Source organism: Myotis myotis, unplaced genomic scaffold (assembly GCF_014108235.1).
Source record: "Myotis myotis isolate mMyoMyo1 unplaced genomic scaffold, mMyoMyo1.p scaffold_m19_p_16, whole genome shotgun sequence".
Lineage (NCBI taxonomy): Eukaryota > Metazoa > Chordata > Mammalia > Chiroptera > Vespertilionidae > Myotis > Myotis myotis.
In genome coordinates, this window is record NW_023416320.1 from 831,359 (window position 1) to 846,773 (window position 15,415).

The 15,415-nt window shown below is 49.3% G+C and overlaps 1 protein-coding gene across 9 annotated transcripts in view; it reads left to right on the plus strand.

Annotated features, from left to right (window-relative positions):
- The window catches only part of PTK2 (protein tyrosine kinase 2), a 113,908-nt gene that overhangs the window by 34,598 nt on the left and 63,895 nt on the right, over positions 1-15,415 (plus strand). For all 9 annotated transcript variants that reach the window (XM_036337584.1, XM_036337585.1, XM_036337583.1 and 6 more), the window contains 8 exons: positions 2,453-2,540; positions 5,839-5,918; positions 6,691-6,753; positions 8,385-8,439; positions 11,232-11,372; positions 11,853-11,930; positions 13,064-13,171; positions 14,280-14,397. In XM_036337584.1, coding sequence (XP_036193477.1) covers positions 2,453-2,540; positions 5,839-5,918; positions 6,691-6,753; positions 8,385-8,439; positions 11,232-11,372; positions 11,853-11,930; positions 13,064-13,171; positions 14,280-14,397 — 731 coding nt within the window. The remainder of the gene's footprint in view (positions 1-2,452; positions 2,541-5,838; positions 5,919-6,690; positions 6,754-8,384; positions 8,440-11,231; positions 11,373-11,852; positions 11,931-13,063; positions 13,172-14,279; positions 14,398-15,415) is intronic.

Here is a 15,415-nt window from a genome sequence, read left to right on the forward strand (position 1 = left end):
TGTTCAGCATGTCCCTGCTCACTGGGCTCACAGCTCACTCTGCAAAGAGGGTTTTTCTCAGATCTTTTCAGGAGAAAACTCTTAGCTGGAGGAAAGGTGTCCTTTTCTGAAGAGGACAAAGAAAACGAGAACTGGGAGTGTAGGGCATTTCAGATTGTATTTTGGTACAGTTTTGTGTGTGTGTGTGTTCTTGAAATGACATTCCCTATGCGTCCTTAATTTGAAAAGCCAGTGTTTTGTTGTAATACTGAGTTCAACAAGAGATCTTAAAAAGATTGACAGCCACAAGACAGTAAGCAGGAACCTCTGACACATTTGGAAGTGACACCATTAAAAACCAGGATGGACTTCGGAGTGTGCTGATTCATTAAACGTTCACTGATGCTTCTGCACCAGACACTGACCGACAAGGACGATGAGCTTCTAGTCTGTGCTGGGCAGCTGGTCTTTACCAGCCAAGCTTCCTAACCCAGTTTCATCATTCATCAGGGACGTGCCAGCTAAAATCACTGCACTATTGCAATAAACAAACATCAGTGTGACCAAATGAAAAGGTTAGAAATGCCAGGGAAAATGAGGGTGTAGAGGAGCCAGGACACCCCATGCTGCTGGTGGGAGTGTCAGCTGATACATCGCTTGCTTATTCACTGGCTTGGTGATACTGCATAAAGCTACAGCGTGTACAGTTATCATCCAGCTGTGCAGCTCCAGTGGCTGCGCAGCAGAAAGGTGTACATGTGCTCCCCAGAAGATGTGTGGGAGTCTTCCTTATGGGACACACACACACACACACACACACACACACACACAGATAGAGAGAGAGGGAGAGAATGAGAATGAGAATTCTGGTGAAATCCGTTTGTTTCAACCATTCTTGAAGCTTGGCTACCTGAGCAGATAGATTACTTTTTTTATGCTTAGAGGAAGGAAAAAATGAGTGTTTGGCATTATTCCAAACTAGAGGCCCGGTGCACAAAAATTTGTGCACTCAGGAGGTTCCCTCAGCCCAGCCTGTGCCCTCTCACAGTCTGGGACCCCTTGGGGGATGACCACCTGCTGGCTTAGGCCTGCTCTCCGGGGGATCGGGCCTAAGCTGGTAGTCAGGTATCCCTCTGGCAGCCCAGGAGCCCTCGGGGGATGCCCACTTGCCAGCGGGGAGCAGGCCTAAGGTGCAGTCGGACATCCTTAGCGCTGCTGAGTAGGCGGTAGAGGCTCCCACCACCACTGTACTGGCAGCCGTCAGCCTGGCTTGTGGCTGAGCAGAGCTCCCCCAGGGGGAGCACACTGACCGCCAGAGGGCAGCTCCTGCATTGAGCGTCTGCCCCCTGGTGGTCAGTGTGTGTCATAGTGACCAGTCATTCCCAGTCTTTCTGCTGTTAGGGTCAATTTGCATATTACTCTTTTATTATATAGGATAGAGGCCTGGTGCATGGGTGGGGGCCGGCTGGTTTGCCCTGAAGGGTGTCCCGGATCAGGGTGGGGGTCCCACTGGGGTTCCTGGCCAGCCTGGGTGAGGGGCTGAGGGCCGTTTTCAGGCTGGTCAAGCCTCCCAGTGGGGTCCCTCACCCCATGGCGGTGTGGCCAGCCTGGGTGAGGGGCTGAGGGCTGTTTTCAGGATGGCCACACCCCCTTCTGGGTGGTGGTCCCTACTGGGGTGCCTGGCTAGCCTGGGTCAGGGGCTGATGGCTGTTTTCAGGTTGGCTGCACCCCCCGGCGACCCAAGCTCCCAGCCTGTCCTTTTTTTCTTTTTTTCTTTTTCATTAGTTATCTGGGATTTATTTATCTTCTATAATTGAAACTTTGTAGCCTTGAGCGGAGCCCAGGTCCGGCCAGGGCAGGCGGGAAGCTTGGCTTCCTCCATCGCTAGGGGCAACCCAAGCCTCCTGCTCGCTCCAGCTCCGTGGCAGCTGCCATCTTTGTGACAGAGTGATGGAGTGATGGTTAATTTGCATATCACTTTTTTATTAGATAGGATAGTCAAAAAATGGAAACAACTCAAGTGGCCATCAGCAGTTATTGGCTGAATGGTTGTGTGTGTCACACTTTTCAGCTTTGAGCAAACTCCAGCTGCTAGATGCGGGCAAATCTCATGATCATGTTGGTGAATGAAGGGAGCCAGGCATGAAGGGTGCCCCTGTGTGAGTCCCTGTGGGTGAGGTCAGCCATGTGGAGCATGCGAGGGCGCGGCCCCAGCAGCAGTGGGCGGTGGCTAAGGGCTGGAGGGCTGCTGGGCTTCTCGACAGGCCCTCTCTTGCCGAATCGTGGAGCTGAGGACACGTGCTCGCTTTTGTGCTGAAAAATAAAACATTTACAGATTAGTTATATTTTAACTTATTTTTTAAATATTTCAGAGTAATTGGCAATGCCATACACACCATCATATTGTAATTGTAGCGATGAATTGAGGAAATTACTGATTTCTGATTGTTCTATTGTGTGCATTATTTTTTAGGTATGAATTGAGAATTCGTTATTTGCCAAAAGGATTTCTAAACCAGTTTACTGAAGACAAGCCAACTTTGAATTTCTTCTATCAACAGGTATAGGAGGGTGATTTAATAGACTTTTTTTCTTTATTTCTTTGAATTTTACTTATTACATAGCTTTATTTTAAGAATTAGATGAAATCTAACACTTGGGAGAATATAAGTTTGTCACTCTTAGCTAGTGAGAACTTAGGAACTTTGGACACTTGGTGGATTTTTGTATGCTTGGGCAACTCTTAGCAGATAATTTTATGCGGAGACGGTACGTCCTAGGTGACAAGCCGTCGTTCACGCTCTGGTTCAAGTTTAGTTCACATGCCCGAGCGTCAGCACGCTCAGCAGATGCAGACTTTGTGTCAGAGCTGACTGCACCTGTATAACCTCAGAAGCAGTTTCCATAATGAAGCCAGTTGGCTTTTTTACACCAAGAGGAGCTTGCTGTTCGCACCTGACAGTATTAGTTAGGCCACAAACACATGTGGCATAAAGGAACCAACACAATTTTACGACCGAGTAAATCTTACTTGTTAGTATTAGTGAGCTGTGCCCTCAAAATGTCTAATGAATAGCAGAGACATTTGAACGACAATTTTGCCACTAAATGCACTTTTATTTCTTAATCATTTTATTGAGAGTCAGTGTCTGTTCTGAACCTGAGTGGCAGCACCCGGATGCCGTGGGCGTTCTGTGTGCGGGCGGTGCGCATGGACTCTGGTGTCGTGATGCGTTTCCTTGTGTGTTTGCTGTGCCCTGTTGTTCTGTTGAACTTCACATCTGGGAATCCTGAGGATCTAGATGGGGGAGTGATGGGCATCCCTGAGTGTTATCTCTTGTTATTCGTTCTGTTTCAGAAGAATCTGTATTTCTGTTGTTTTGGCTTTTTTATCAGGTTAGATATGAAGGAATCATGTTTAGATTCTCTCTACCACCATTCCCAGAGAAGCGGGGAGGGAACTTACAGTAACCTCCCTTACTGTTATTATTTATTCTGAAAGCTCATCTGTACTCCCCTGTTCCTTGTGTCCCATGCTCTGGGATGGTGTCGTGAGGAAAACCTGTCAGTGGACGTAGTGGGTGTTGGTGGCTGACTTGTTGGACATTGTTCCGTGGATGTAGAGTTTCATTTAAAGATGCCCCAAATGGGACTCCCAGTGTGAGACAGGTGAATGATTCACTCAATGTTTTTGACCCATTTTAGAATTTCTGAAATCTTTCAGAAATTAATCAGCACACTATAAATAAACTAGAATCTTGTGATAACTTATTCACTATAGAGCAAGAGTCTATAAAAACAAGTTTTGACACTAAAGCTAATGGCTCATTCTAAAACAAAACTGTTGGCTTACCCTGAAATAGAGTTTTCCCTTTGCCATATAGTATTTTATTCCTCTTTCTCTCTCTGAACTTGTACTTGTTAAAAGTGTGAATATTTGGTTGGTAACCTCTTGCAAGCAGTGGTGGCCATTGGTTTGAAGGGCTGCGACAATGTTTAGTCAAGAAGTATTTGTATTGCCCGGCCGGCTTGTCTCAGTGGTTGAGTATCAACCTATGAACCAGGCGGTGACGGTTCCTTCCATTCCTGGTCAGAGCACACGCCCAGGTTGTGGGCTCCATCCCCAGCGTGGGGCGAGCAGGAGGCAGCTGATCAATAGTTTTCTCTCATCATTGATGTTTCTGTCTCTCTCTCCCTCTCCCTTCCTCTCTGAAATCAATAAAAATATGTATTTTTTTAAAAAAAGAAGTTATCATATTAGCTGAACTTGTACAGAAACCATTAGCATTATTGAAATTGTTGGCTCTTAGGATGCCTGGTCTGACATGAAGTTGTCATTGTTTTGTCTACAGATATTTTAAGATTTAGATGAGTATGTCCGTCCCTTGGCTCGCAACACTGAATGGAACCCCATGACTTAACCCTGGTGTGGAAGGTAACCGCGCCTGGGGAAGTGTGCCTGATGCCGGGCACTGATTTCTGTCGTCCAGTCTTCCTTCTGGGCTTCAGGGTCTGTGGACAAAGTTGTTAGCTGACAGAGTATTCGGAAGAGAGCAAAGCAAAACGCAAACTCTCCTGTGGGGGCCAAGGCACCGAGCTGACATAGAATCAAGTATGGAGTAGTTTAGGGTTAATACTTTCTGTTAGAGCCCTAACCGGTTTGGCTCAGTGGATAAAGCGTTGGCCTGTGGACTGAAGAGTCCCAGGTTCGATACTGGTCAAGGATACGTACCTTGGTTGCAGGTTCTTCCCTGGCCAGGCCCTGGACGGGGCTCGTGCAGGAGGCAACCAATCGATGTGTTTGTTTCACATCGATATTTCTCTCTGTCTCTCCCTCTCTTCCAGTCTCTAAAATTCAGTGGAAAAATACCCTCAGGTGAGGATTAGGAAAACCAAAAACTTCCTGTTAGAGATGTGAGTGGGTTTTATATTACACCCTGTGCTGCATTCTATTGCACAGTAAGATGAAAAACTCAAATATAACACATGAATTTGGTTTTGATGAATGAAATAAAGCAAATGATTACATTTTCCCACCTGAAAATAGTGTTTAAAAATCATGGGATTAATCTTTAAGACAGCCTTATGGTGATGTGTTTTCCTCGACTGGAATTGATATTCTGCTGTGGGGAGAGTGGTCTGCTAATGGGAGAGTGGAGCTCTGTGTGGCGGGGAGAGCGTTTCCCTCCACGGAGGTTCCCCCGGTGCTTCCTAGCGTGAGCATCAGTGCAGGCGCTGAGCCCGTCATGGCCGTCGGAAAGAGGCGTATTCCCTGCTTCACCTGAACAGGTCCTCCCGCGGAGAGGTGCTCTGCGGTCGCGTGTACTCGTTGGGGGAAGGCATTTGTAAAATTCTGTTAGAGTCTCCTCTTTGCGTGAGATGTTGAGCATGTTCTATGATTTTGCAGATGGATCACAGGTGGTGGGTAGGCGGAAGCACGTCAGTTGCAGAGTTCACTGGATGTTGAAATATGTAGATGTTCCTGGTCTTGCAGGAAGGTCCAAAAAATGCTGAAGTTTGAGTTAGAAAATATGTCCACTGCGAATTTGCATGGGAAGAGGGGCTCCCCTCCAGCTTTCCCTTCTGACAGCAGGAAGGGTGTAGAGCAGCGCGAAGCGATTCTGACGAAGTTTGTTGTTTCTTAAAGTCCCGTGTGCGTGCTCACAGGTTACACCAGCTCTCAGGAGGAGAGGTTCGTGTTGGATCTTTCACTGTTATTTTATTATTCATCTTCATGTCCCGCATTGAGCGTCGTTACTGACAGTATGTGTACAGTATGCAAAGGTGAACATCTATTGGATGAGTAAGTCTAAGATGTATTTTTTTAAACAGCATTGTTTTCCCATTCCTTTGTTGCAGGTGAAGAGTGATTATATGTTGGAGATCGCGGACCAAGTAGACCAGGACATCGCTTTGAAATTGGGTTGTCTGGAAATACGGTAAGGCGCTAACTGCACAGTCTTTATGCATCAGTGGCTTTTGTTCTTTTGGGAAATGACTCAGGTATTTTCCTTTTCTCATAAAGATTATCAATAAAATATTGAATAAAATGTGAGCGACAACTTGAGGACAATTCTCTTGCATGTCTGATGCGGTTGCCCTGTGATGTGGGCCTCCACCTGAGTGGGTGTGGCTCCGACTGTGTGCGGACCCTTGAGGGAAGGTGACGTTCAGAAGTAGTGAATGTAGCTGGTCCCTTACGGCTGGAATCTGTGCCTCGTCTTTGCAGAGTCAGACCTGCTCCCCTTAAAGGGAAAGGAGGCTGTTCAGCAGAAATAGTCTGGGTTGCCCTGGCCGGGTGGCTCAGTTGTTGAGTGTTGTCCTGAGCACTGAAAGGTCGCATTCGGTTCCCAGTCAGGGCACATAGCCAGATTGTGGGTTCAGTCTCCAGTCAGGGTGCGTGTGGGAGGCAACCAGTCAATGTTTCTCTCGCATGCTCTCCCTCTCCCTTTTTCTCTCTAAAAAATTAATAAAAACATTTTTTAAAAATAGTAAAAATTTCAAAAAAAGAAATAGTTGTGGGTTAATCCATTGTGCTTCATTAGGATGTGGGGACATGCTGCGAATTGGATTCGTTCTGTATTCGAGTTCATCAGAATGTCTGTGGCTGAGCCACGGGGTAGTTAAGTCCCTCCCACCCTTACAGTTTTATCATTGGACAACAGACATTCTTTACACGTGTGTAAAGCTTCCTATCTTTCCTGATTGTAGGCGATCGTACTGGGAGATGCGGGGCAATGCACTAGAGAAGAAGTCTAACTATGAAGTATTAGAGTAAGTATCACACGTTGGAAACGAGCCTTCTGGAAGCAAATATTCAGAACTAGCTCATTCTTCAAATTGTAGTTTTCATTAGTTGAGCTTTACTTGAAAGTAAATATTATTTAAAACATTCTAGGAACTAATGTAGAAGTTTCTAGAGGGTGTTGGGGTGGGGGGCAGTACTTGATATCTGAGATGGTTGTCTACTCCATGTATTGGAGAAGGAGTGTGGGCAGGTGGGGGGCTGCTGATTGGGCAGCAGGCTAATCCAGGAGGGGAGACCAGCTTTTGTGAAGGCACAGAAACTCGATGAGATAACGGCTGGAAAACCGTCACTTTGTTTTGGATAGAACACCTTGCTCTGAGGAGACAGTTGGGTTACTCTTGATATTTTTATTCTAAAAATCATCAGATCCAACTTTAGAGAATGGGAAAAGCACTATCTAGAAATTTAAATTTTCACCCTGGAGTCACATCGGTGCTGCAGATGGGAAAAGATGAGAAATTAGAGAAGTAAATGGAAACCAGGGGCTTCGTGAATGAGCGGATAGATGAAACAGGGAAAGTGTGTTATGGAGCCAACAAGCATGTTATAAAGATGGAGTGAACCCCACAGTAAAGACAGTCAGGTCGTAGAGGAGAGGGTTAGACTTTGGGTGTAGGATCAACCACATGCGCTGGCGTGATTTCTGTATGACGCCGCTGACCTCCATGTGTTTTTAAATATTTTATATTCAGTTTATTTGTTTCCTTATGTGATTCTGAACAGAAACCTGTATTTCACTTTTCTCCCTGATCTTTTCTACATGCCCCTGGTCTCCTGACATTCCTTGCTGTGTCCAGGCTTTATTTCGTCTTTCCAGCACATGACTGCCACCTTGTGGCCAAAAGCCCTGGGCACTTGGTCCTCAAAGGAAAAAAGAAAGCTCCTTGCCCATTCGTTTCCTTGGCCAGAGTGCTGGAGCTCTTGTAATGCGATTGATTTGTAGCCCGATGTAAAGAAAGCTACCGGCTTCCAGCATTTTCACACCCTCAGCCTTTGTCCTCAGCAAATCCCTGAATCTCTTGCTTCCTGTGTGAGCCTGAGATGATGAACCTCGACTGGGTCAAGGTGTCCCTTACTCAAAAAGTTCAATTTAAAAAAGAATCCGCCTTTAGGATTAATTCACAGTTTATTTTTTTAAACTCCCATAGTCTGTTCCCCTTTTGTTACCTAACCCGGCCCATCTGCAAGTACAGCATTGCCCCCTTACATGGAGTTGGGAGAAGAGCAGTTTACCTGTACATTGCCGTTTCAAAGAGGCAATATTTAAAATGGGTTTCCAGTAAGTGTTCAAAGAACAAAAGACTTTCTACTTCAACCAGATTGCATTGATGTCTTCTGCGTATGTGTAGATCAGCGGTCGCCAACCTTTCGGACCTCACGGACCACCAGTGGTCTGCGGACCACCGGTTGGCAACCGCTGGTCTAGATGATGACTAGTCCTGTCCCTTCAGTGGCCTTGCTGGTGAGCTGGAATGTTGTGTCCTTCCTTCCTGGATCGCATGTGCAGGGATAAATAGGTCACACTCCTGGCCTCTTGTAGTAGTGTCATTCTGTTCATGGACTTGGTGTTACTGTTACAAATCTTTTTCTATTTCAGAAAAGATGTTGGTTTGAAGCGGTTTTTCCCCAGGAGTTTACTGGATTCTGTCAAGGTAATTAGAGTTCACTGTATCACAGTCAGATGGCCACTTACTCACACCCCCTGTGATAGGCGGTTTCCTCCCTCGTGTGTAAGTTGTGATGTTGTAGGCACAGCTTCCTGCTCCTTACTCTTCAAGAGTGTCAGAAGCTGTCACAGCTGAGGAGACAGGAGACTCGAGTGAGAGCCTGACGGTCAAAGGGAGGAGTGCAGTGCACAGTGTCCTCGGTGGACAGACAGTGGTGCAGTGGATAGGGCCGGACCAGGGCCACGGAAGGTGTCCACTCGGGTGGGGCTCTGGTGTCTGCTGGTTTGAGAAGTTACTCTCCAGTTCCCAGGTGATGAAATGAAGTGCTTTCTAGAGCAGCAGTGGGCGCTCAGTGTCATTCTTAGAGAAGCAGTAATTCTCATGTCCGATTAGCAGGTGCCAGTGCGGGCTTGGCACTTAGTCAAGCACAGAATCCCCGGCTTAGGAGTCACTCAGCACTCCATTGTGGGCATCTGCTGCGTGCCAGGTTCTGAGCATGGACGCCAGGGAGAGTGAACCTGGTGTCTGCATGAAAAGTTCCCATCTGATACAGGCCCCTGTGGGCAGGCTGAAAAGAAGCAACCCATGCTCATGGCAGTAGCATTTACAGTAGCCAAGACAGGGAGCAACTTCTGTGTCCATCGATGGATGAATGGATAGAGAAAATGCACACTCAGTGGAACAGTACTCAGCCATAAAAAGATCCTGCCCTAGCCGATGTGGCTCAGTGGATAGTGTCGGCCAGCGGACTGAAGGGGTCCCAGGTTCGATTCCGGTCAAGGGCACATGCCTGGGTTGTGGGCTCGATCACCAGTGGGGGGTGTGCAGGAGGCAGCCAATCAATGATTCTCTCTCATCATTGATGTTTATCTCTCCCTCTTCCTTCCTCTCTGAAATCAATAAAAATATATATTAAGAAAAGCAGCAACAGCAGATCCTGCCATGTGACAGCGTGGCTGTTCCTGGAGGGCAAGTGTTGGGTGAAATCAGTTAGAGACAAATACCGTGTGATTTCACTCCTATGTGGGATCTAAAGTCCAAATCCCAAACAAAACAGACCCAACTCATAGACACAGACAACAGATGGGTGGATGCCAGAGGCGGGGACGGGTAGTGAAATGGGGGAAGAGTCAAAAGGCACAGACTTCCAGTTACCAAATAAATGTCCCAGGGATGTGATGCACAGCACGTGATTGCAGCTGATGAGACTGTCTTGCATATTTGAACGTTGCAAAGAGTAGCTTTTAAAAGTTATCTTCTCAAGAAAAAAATTTGCAACTCTGTGAGGTGATGGGTATAACCAGACATTGGGGCCATCATTTTGCAATATATTCAAATACTGAGTCATTGTGTGGTCTGCCTAAAACTAACACAACGTTATGTCAGTTATATCTCATTTTTAAAAGCACACTTTGTATGCACTGTTACCATGTCTGTAGTTAGCAGGCTGTTCTGTCTTTATTGGAAATTTTCTTTAGCATTACATCATAACCTTTTCGTCTGGAAGCCCTAGGCATCCATCGTTGCTAGCGGCGTTTGATAAGTATTCGGTTGACTGATACGAAATTATTTTTGTGTTGTAATTTCTGATACTCTGACCTAATAATACTGCTTCATTATTATTATTATTATTTTAGTCCTCACCTGAGGATATTTTTCCATTAATTTTTAAAGAGTGGAAGGGAGAGGGGAGAGAAACATCGATGTGAGAGAGACACATCAATTGGTTGCCTCCCACAGGAGCCCCAACCAGAGCAGGGATCGAGTCTGAAACTGAGGTACATGCCCTTTGACCAGAATGCAATCTCGGACCCTCAGTCCACAGGCCAACACTATCCCCTGACCCAGCCAGCTAGGGCCATGCGGCTTCATTTTGAGGAAGTGTCACGTTCTGAGTAGTTTTCTCTATGTGAATCCGTTTGAAGTTGAATAGCATGCAGGGACAGATGGGATGCCTTGTTTCCCACGCAGATGAAGGGCATATTGTTTCTCTACTTCCTCATGCATTGATGCCGGTGAGCAGTGTGCTCCCACGTGTCCGTGTGTGAGTCCCACCCCTGTGTTCACTGTGCTCCCATGTGTTTGTGTCTGATCCCACCCCGTGCTCTCCTTTTCAGAGCCCCTGCGTGTACATACTTTTCTCATATTTCTTCATGGAATTCCGTGACAGGACTCTAATGTCTGTCACCATCACACAGCCGTTCTTAGGGCTGGGAGAGAGCTGGGTAGACAGACCCAGCAGCGTGCGTTCCTACAGACAGCCCTGCAGAGCCTTTGTGCCAAGCCTGCCGTTCTGTGACCGTCCTGAGGGGCATGCCCGGGATTTCCCATGCTGGGTCAAGAGCGTGGTTTTCTAAGGTTTCTGGTGGGAGATGCCAAGTCCGTCGGAAAGGCTGCACTGACGGCCCCCCTTGCAATGGGCCAGTGAGTGCCGTGGCTCCTCACCTGTGCCAGGTCCCTGTCACAGGCAGGGGCACGTTTTTAATGCCTCACTCTTTACATGTTCGAATGAACCAACGTTACCTTACACATTTCCATCTAAGATACAAAGCTCGAAGCCGCTGTACTGTACACTGGAAAGTGGTGAAGGTGGTATTTCGGTGTCTTTGTATTTTATTATCACTATTTAAAAAGAAACACAGCCCTGACGAGTGGCATTTGCAAAGCTGGGACAGGTGCACCGAGTGTGTAGGGAAGACCTCCTCCTTGACGTCAGCTGGTGTTGCCGAGCGCTTGCCTCATCCTCGACTCTGAAAGGTTTTGTGATTGTCGCGCAGGCCAAAACACTCCGAAAGCTGATCCAGCAGACGTTCAGGCAGTTCGCCAACCTCAACCGCGAGGAGAGCATCCTGAAGTTCTTCGAGATCCTCTCCCCAGTGTACAGGTTCGACAAGGAGTGCTTCAAGTGCGCGCTCGGGGTAAGTGAGGCGCCGGGAGGCGCGGGCGTGTCCTGCTGGCTTTTCTTACCTGGGTGTGTCTACATTTCTGATGGAAATGGAATTTGTCACATTTCGAACATCAGAATGTGGGGAAATGCCCAAAAAGTGTATCAGTGTGAGTACAGTCATCTCTCTTGATGGCATGCCTGTGTTCAGTTAGACTCTATTCCAGCTGCGCAGGCTGTTGGTAACCTGCTCCCGAAGGGCTAGTTTGCCCTGTTCAGACTGGCTTCCCAAGCAGCCATTAGCTTCAGACCCCCTGGCAGGAGCGCAGAGTCTCTGGCAAGGCTAGGGAGATGCGGATCGATGACGTTATAAATACTTCATGTTATTGGGTTAGACAGATGAATGGCTAGCTCAGCCAGCCTCCCATTGGTCCTTTAATGTTCCCTGCTCTTTATCTAAAATAGTTCTTTTTCCTTCCGGTACCTCTGCCTTCACCTGTCTCACCTTCAAAAGTCAAGCTGGATTATCTCGGTGGAGCTGGCGATCGGCCCCGAGGAAGGCATCAGCTACCTCACAGACAAGGGCTGCAATGTAAGTCTGCTCCGGGTGCCCGGCCCCTGCCGCACACGCCCCTTACATGGGCTGGCTGCCGGCCGGCCGAGGGCTGAGCTAAGGAACCGGTACTCGCTGGGTCTGCGGTACTGGTAGACCGAGCAAGGGAGAAGCCGGGGAGGAGCTGGGAAAGAGCCGGGTGGGGGCAGGGACCCCACGGGCACTGCCCCCTGGGCCCAGAGGAGAGTGAGCCGGGGCCGTGCTGCCCAGACGCCAGGGCAGGGGGCATGGGGGACCCAGGGGCACCTCCGAAGACTCCTGTGCCTGAAAGCAAAGCTGTAAAGACGCTTTGCTGGGAGGAAGCTGAGTTTGAGTCCTTTGTGATTCAGAATTCCCAGTCCGCCCCACGGTGTAACCCATGTTTTGGGGGCCACTTGGCAGGAGAAGCTGATAGCTTGTGATGTGCTAAGAGCAGGAGGCCGTAGCCAGGCCGGTTGCTTTGAATAAATGTCTCGGAATTGACTGCATGCAGAGGAGTCACCGATGAAATGCTGGAGGGCCACAGAAGAGGCCTACTGGTCTCCTGAGAAATGAATTGCGCTTGGGAACTGAGCACAGGCCCTTGGCCTGTCTGCATGGGAAGGTCCCTGGGCACCTCCCACCTCCCGAGCTCCGTTCCACCCTGGAACTTGAGGTCTCGGACTCATGCAGGCTCAGGATGTGCTGGGAGTGGGTGGGCCCAGTCCCTCCCTGTGGGAACGGGAGCAGAACATTCGCTCCGACCAGGAATTTCTCATGGTTCCGTCTCCCCCTCCCTCCCCTGGGCGGCAAAGAGCCAAGTCAAGGACTCCCTTCTACTTCCTTCGCCTGTCTGTCTCCTTGCTCTGGTACCTGCGAGGCTCTTGGCCAGCTCCCGGGGCAGTGCCCCTCCTTGGCCACCAGGAGCACAAAGAGCAGGCACATCCCAGGCCCTGCAGTGAGCAGACGGTTCCAGCGGCTCCACCAGTGCTCAGAAAGAGAAGCCCCTGGTGCTGCTGGGACAGTCCCTTCCCTCTGACACCCAGGCATTGGGGAGGGCGACCTCAGGAGAGCGGGGGGTGGGATTGAGCCTTCTGGGATGCGTGGAGTCCGTCTTTGATGTGTGGTCCAGTGTGTGCCTTTTCTTCCCAAAGCCCACACATCTGGCCGACTTCAATCAAGTGCAGACCATTCAGTATTCAAACAGCGAAGACAAGGACAGGAAAGGAATGCTTCAGCTCAAGATAGCGGGCGCGCCTGAGGTACGGATGCTCACTGCCACCGCGGGAGACGGAAGCGGAGGGGCATTTTAGAAGCCGCGGTGTTTGTAGGGCGAGGTGTCCACGGGTCCTCAGCACTGGTACATTACAAATAATCGTGATTAAATGCCCCAAGAGTAGAACAGGACAGATTTAAAAATCAATTGAGAGCATCATTGTGGCCGAAGCCAGTTTGGCTCGGTGGATAGAGCATCGGCCTGTGGACTGAGGGGTCCTAGGTTCGATTCCGGTCGGGGGCATGTGCCTGGGTTGCGGGCATATCCCCAGTGGGAGATGTGCAGGAGGCAGCTGATTGATGTTTCTCTCTCATCGATGTTTCTAGCTCTCTGTCTCTCTCCCTTCCTCTCTGTAAAATATCAATAAAATATATTAAAAAAAAAAAAAAAAAAAGAGAGCATCATTGTGAAGATGATTGAAGATTAATGCGAATTACCAAGGCAATCAACTTCTTAAAATTATGTAAAAATACATGTATTCTGTAAACTGTGTTATTTCCCGCACCACGACGTCTGGCCCCAGAGCCTGGGCTCTCCATCCGCGTGCCGGGAGTGCACGCACCACAGGTGTGGCGCGGGGAGGGAGCACCAGACAAGCACTGCCTCGGGTAGCCTGTCTGCGGTGGACGGGGAACACGATGTGTGGAGGAGTCGGCGCAGACACTGTGCGGGTGTGGCAGCATGCTAGGCGCTCGCCCCTCCCCTGCGGAGGGTGGTGGGTAACATTCACTCCCCGGTAGTGTAGTTTCTCCAGCAAGCCCTACCTCGGCTTGCTGGTTCTCTGCTTCTCCCTTTCATTAGAGGGTGCAGAGGGGCAGGCGTTCTGAAGGGGAAGACTTTTTTCACCTCCTTGTATTCTAGAAAGTGAGTCTCCGTGTGAGTGATGCTTCCGTTTTCGTCTGGGTTTGCCTTCTGTCACAGTCTAGGAATAGCGTCTTAAATATCAAATTTCCTTTTTCCCTCAAACCTCAGGACCAGCCTGTTTCCCTCCCACCCCGTTTCCACGGCATCTAGCGATCTGATGTCACACGCAGCTGTCCCGCTGGTTGTGGGGAGAACAATAGCGGCTCTTTCTCGGTCTGTTCCCCTTTTAGCCTCTGACGGTGACAGCACCGTCCCTGACCATCGCCGAGAACATGGCCGACTTGATCGATGGGTACTGCCGGCTGGTGAACGGAGCCTCCCAGTCCTTCATCATCCGACCCCAGAAAGGTGAGCTTCTGTTTCCGTTGGCGCGGGCCCACTGCGTTGTGAGACGAGCTGCCCCACAGCCTGGAGCCCCTTCGATAGCTCTGACCGAGAACGCAGACGAGTGACTCAGCCCGTAAGTCTGCCTTCTTGTTTTCCTAGGGAAGTGGCCCAGCTCCCGCCCAGCGCTGGGTGTGAATAGAGCTTAAAGGAAGCTGGTGTGTTGTGAGCGACGCACTCGGAGTGTTTGCTAGGTGACCGTTAGCATTTTTAAATAAACTTTTGGGATAATGTTCTGGGTTGGTTTTTAGTTTCTCTTCTAATTCATGTAAATAAAACTCTTTGCTGTTTTTTCTTTTACATTTCAAAATCTTAGAGCAGCCCAAGAACAAGATTAAACATGAGGTAAAAGCAACAATTAGGATGAATAATTATCCTAGAGGGGGCTGTATTGCCTCAGAAATGGTGTGTGGGTTTTGCAAAGCAGTAGGAAGGGATGTGTCAGAGGCTTGGGCTCCTGAACGTCAAAGAAAGCTTTCCCAGCAGGACAGTCGCGTGGTGAGTGCAGCGGGCACTGGGCTTTGGAAGTGTGTTGCCTGTGGCTCCAGTCCGAGCCTCTGCTGCCCTCTGTGGCGCCTCCTCTCTGTGCCACGGCGCTCATCCCTGAGCACAAAGTGTGGCCTGTCTTCTGTGGGCTTGGGGGGTCCACGCTCGCATGTGTGTGAAGGCCTGGGACTGCGCCTGTGCACACGTGCTCCCAGTGTCAGTTCTTGTGTTCCCGTGGCTGCCACGGCTGCTGTGAGCGCGACGCAGTCTGGGAACCCTGACTTGGAGATTGCTCATCTGTGAGAGACAAGTGACACCGACTTTAGAGCCTGGTCGGTGGCTCCACAGTCGTCCCCCAGAGCAGCCAGCTGTGTGGCAGGCGGACACAGGGTCCCTCCGGCATGCACCTGGCGGCTAAGGTGGCTCCAGAGGAGAGTCTGCAAGGGTTGGGTGGTGTGTGCCCACGTAAGCAGGCTGGGTTTACCGTGGAGAGTAT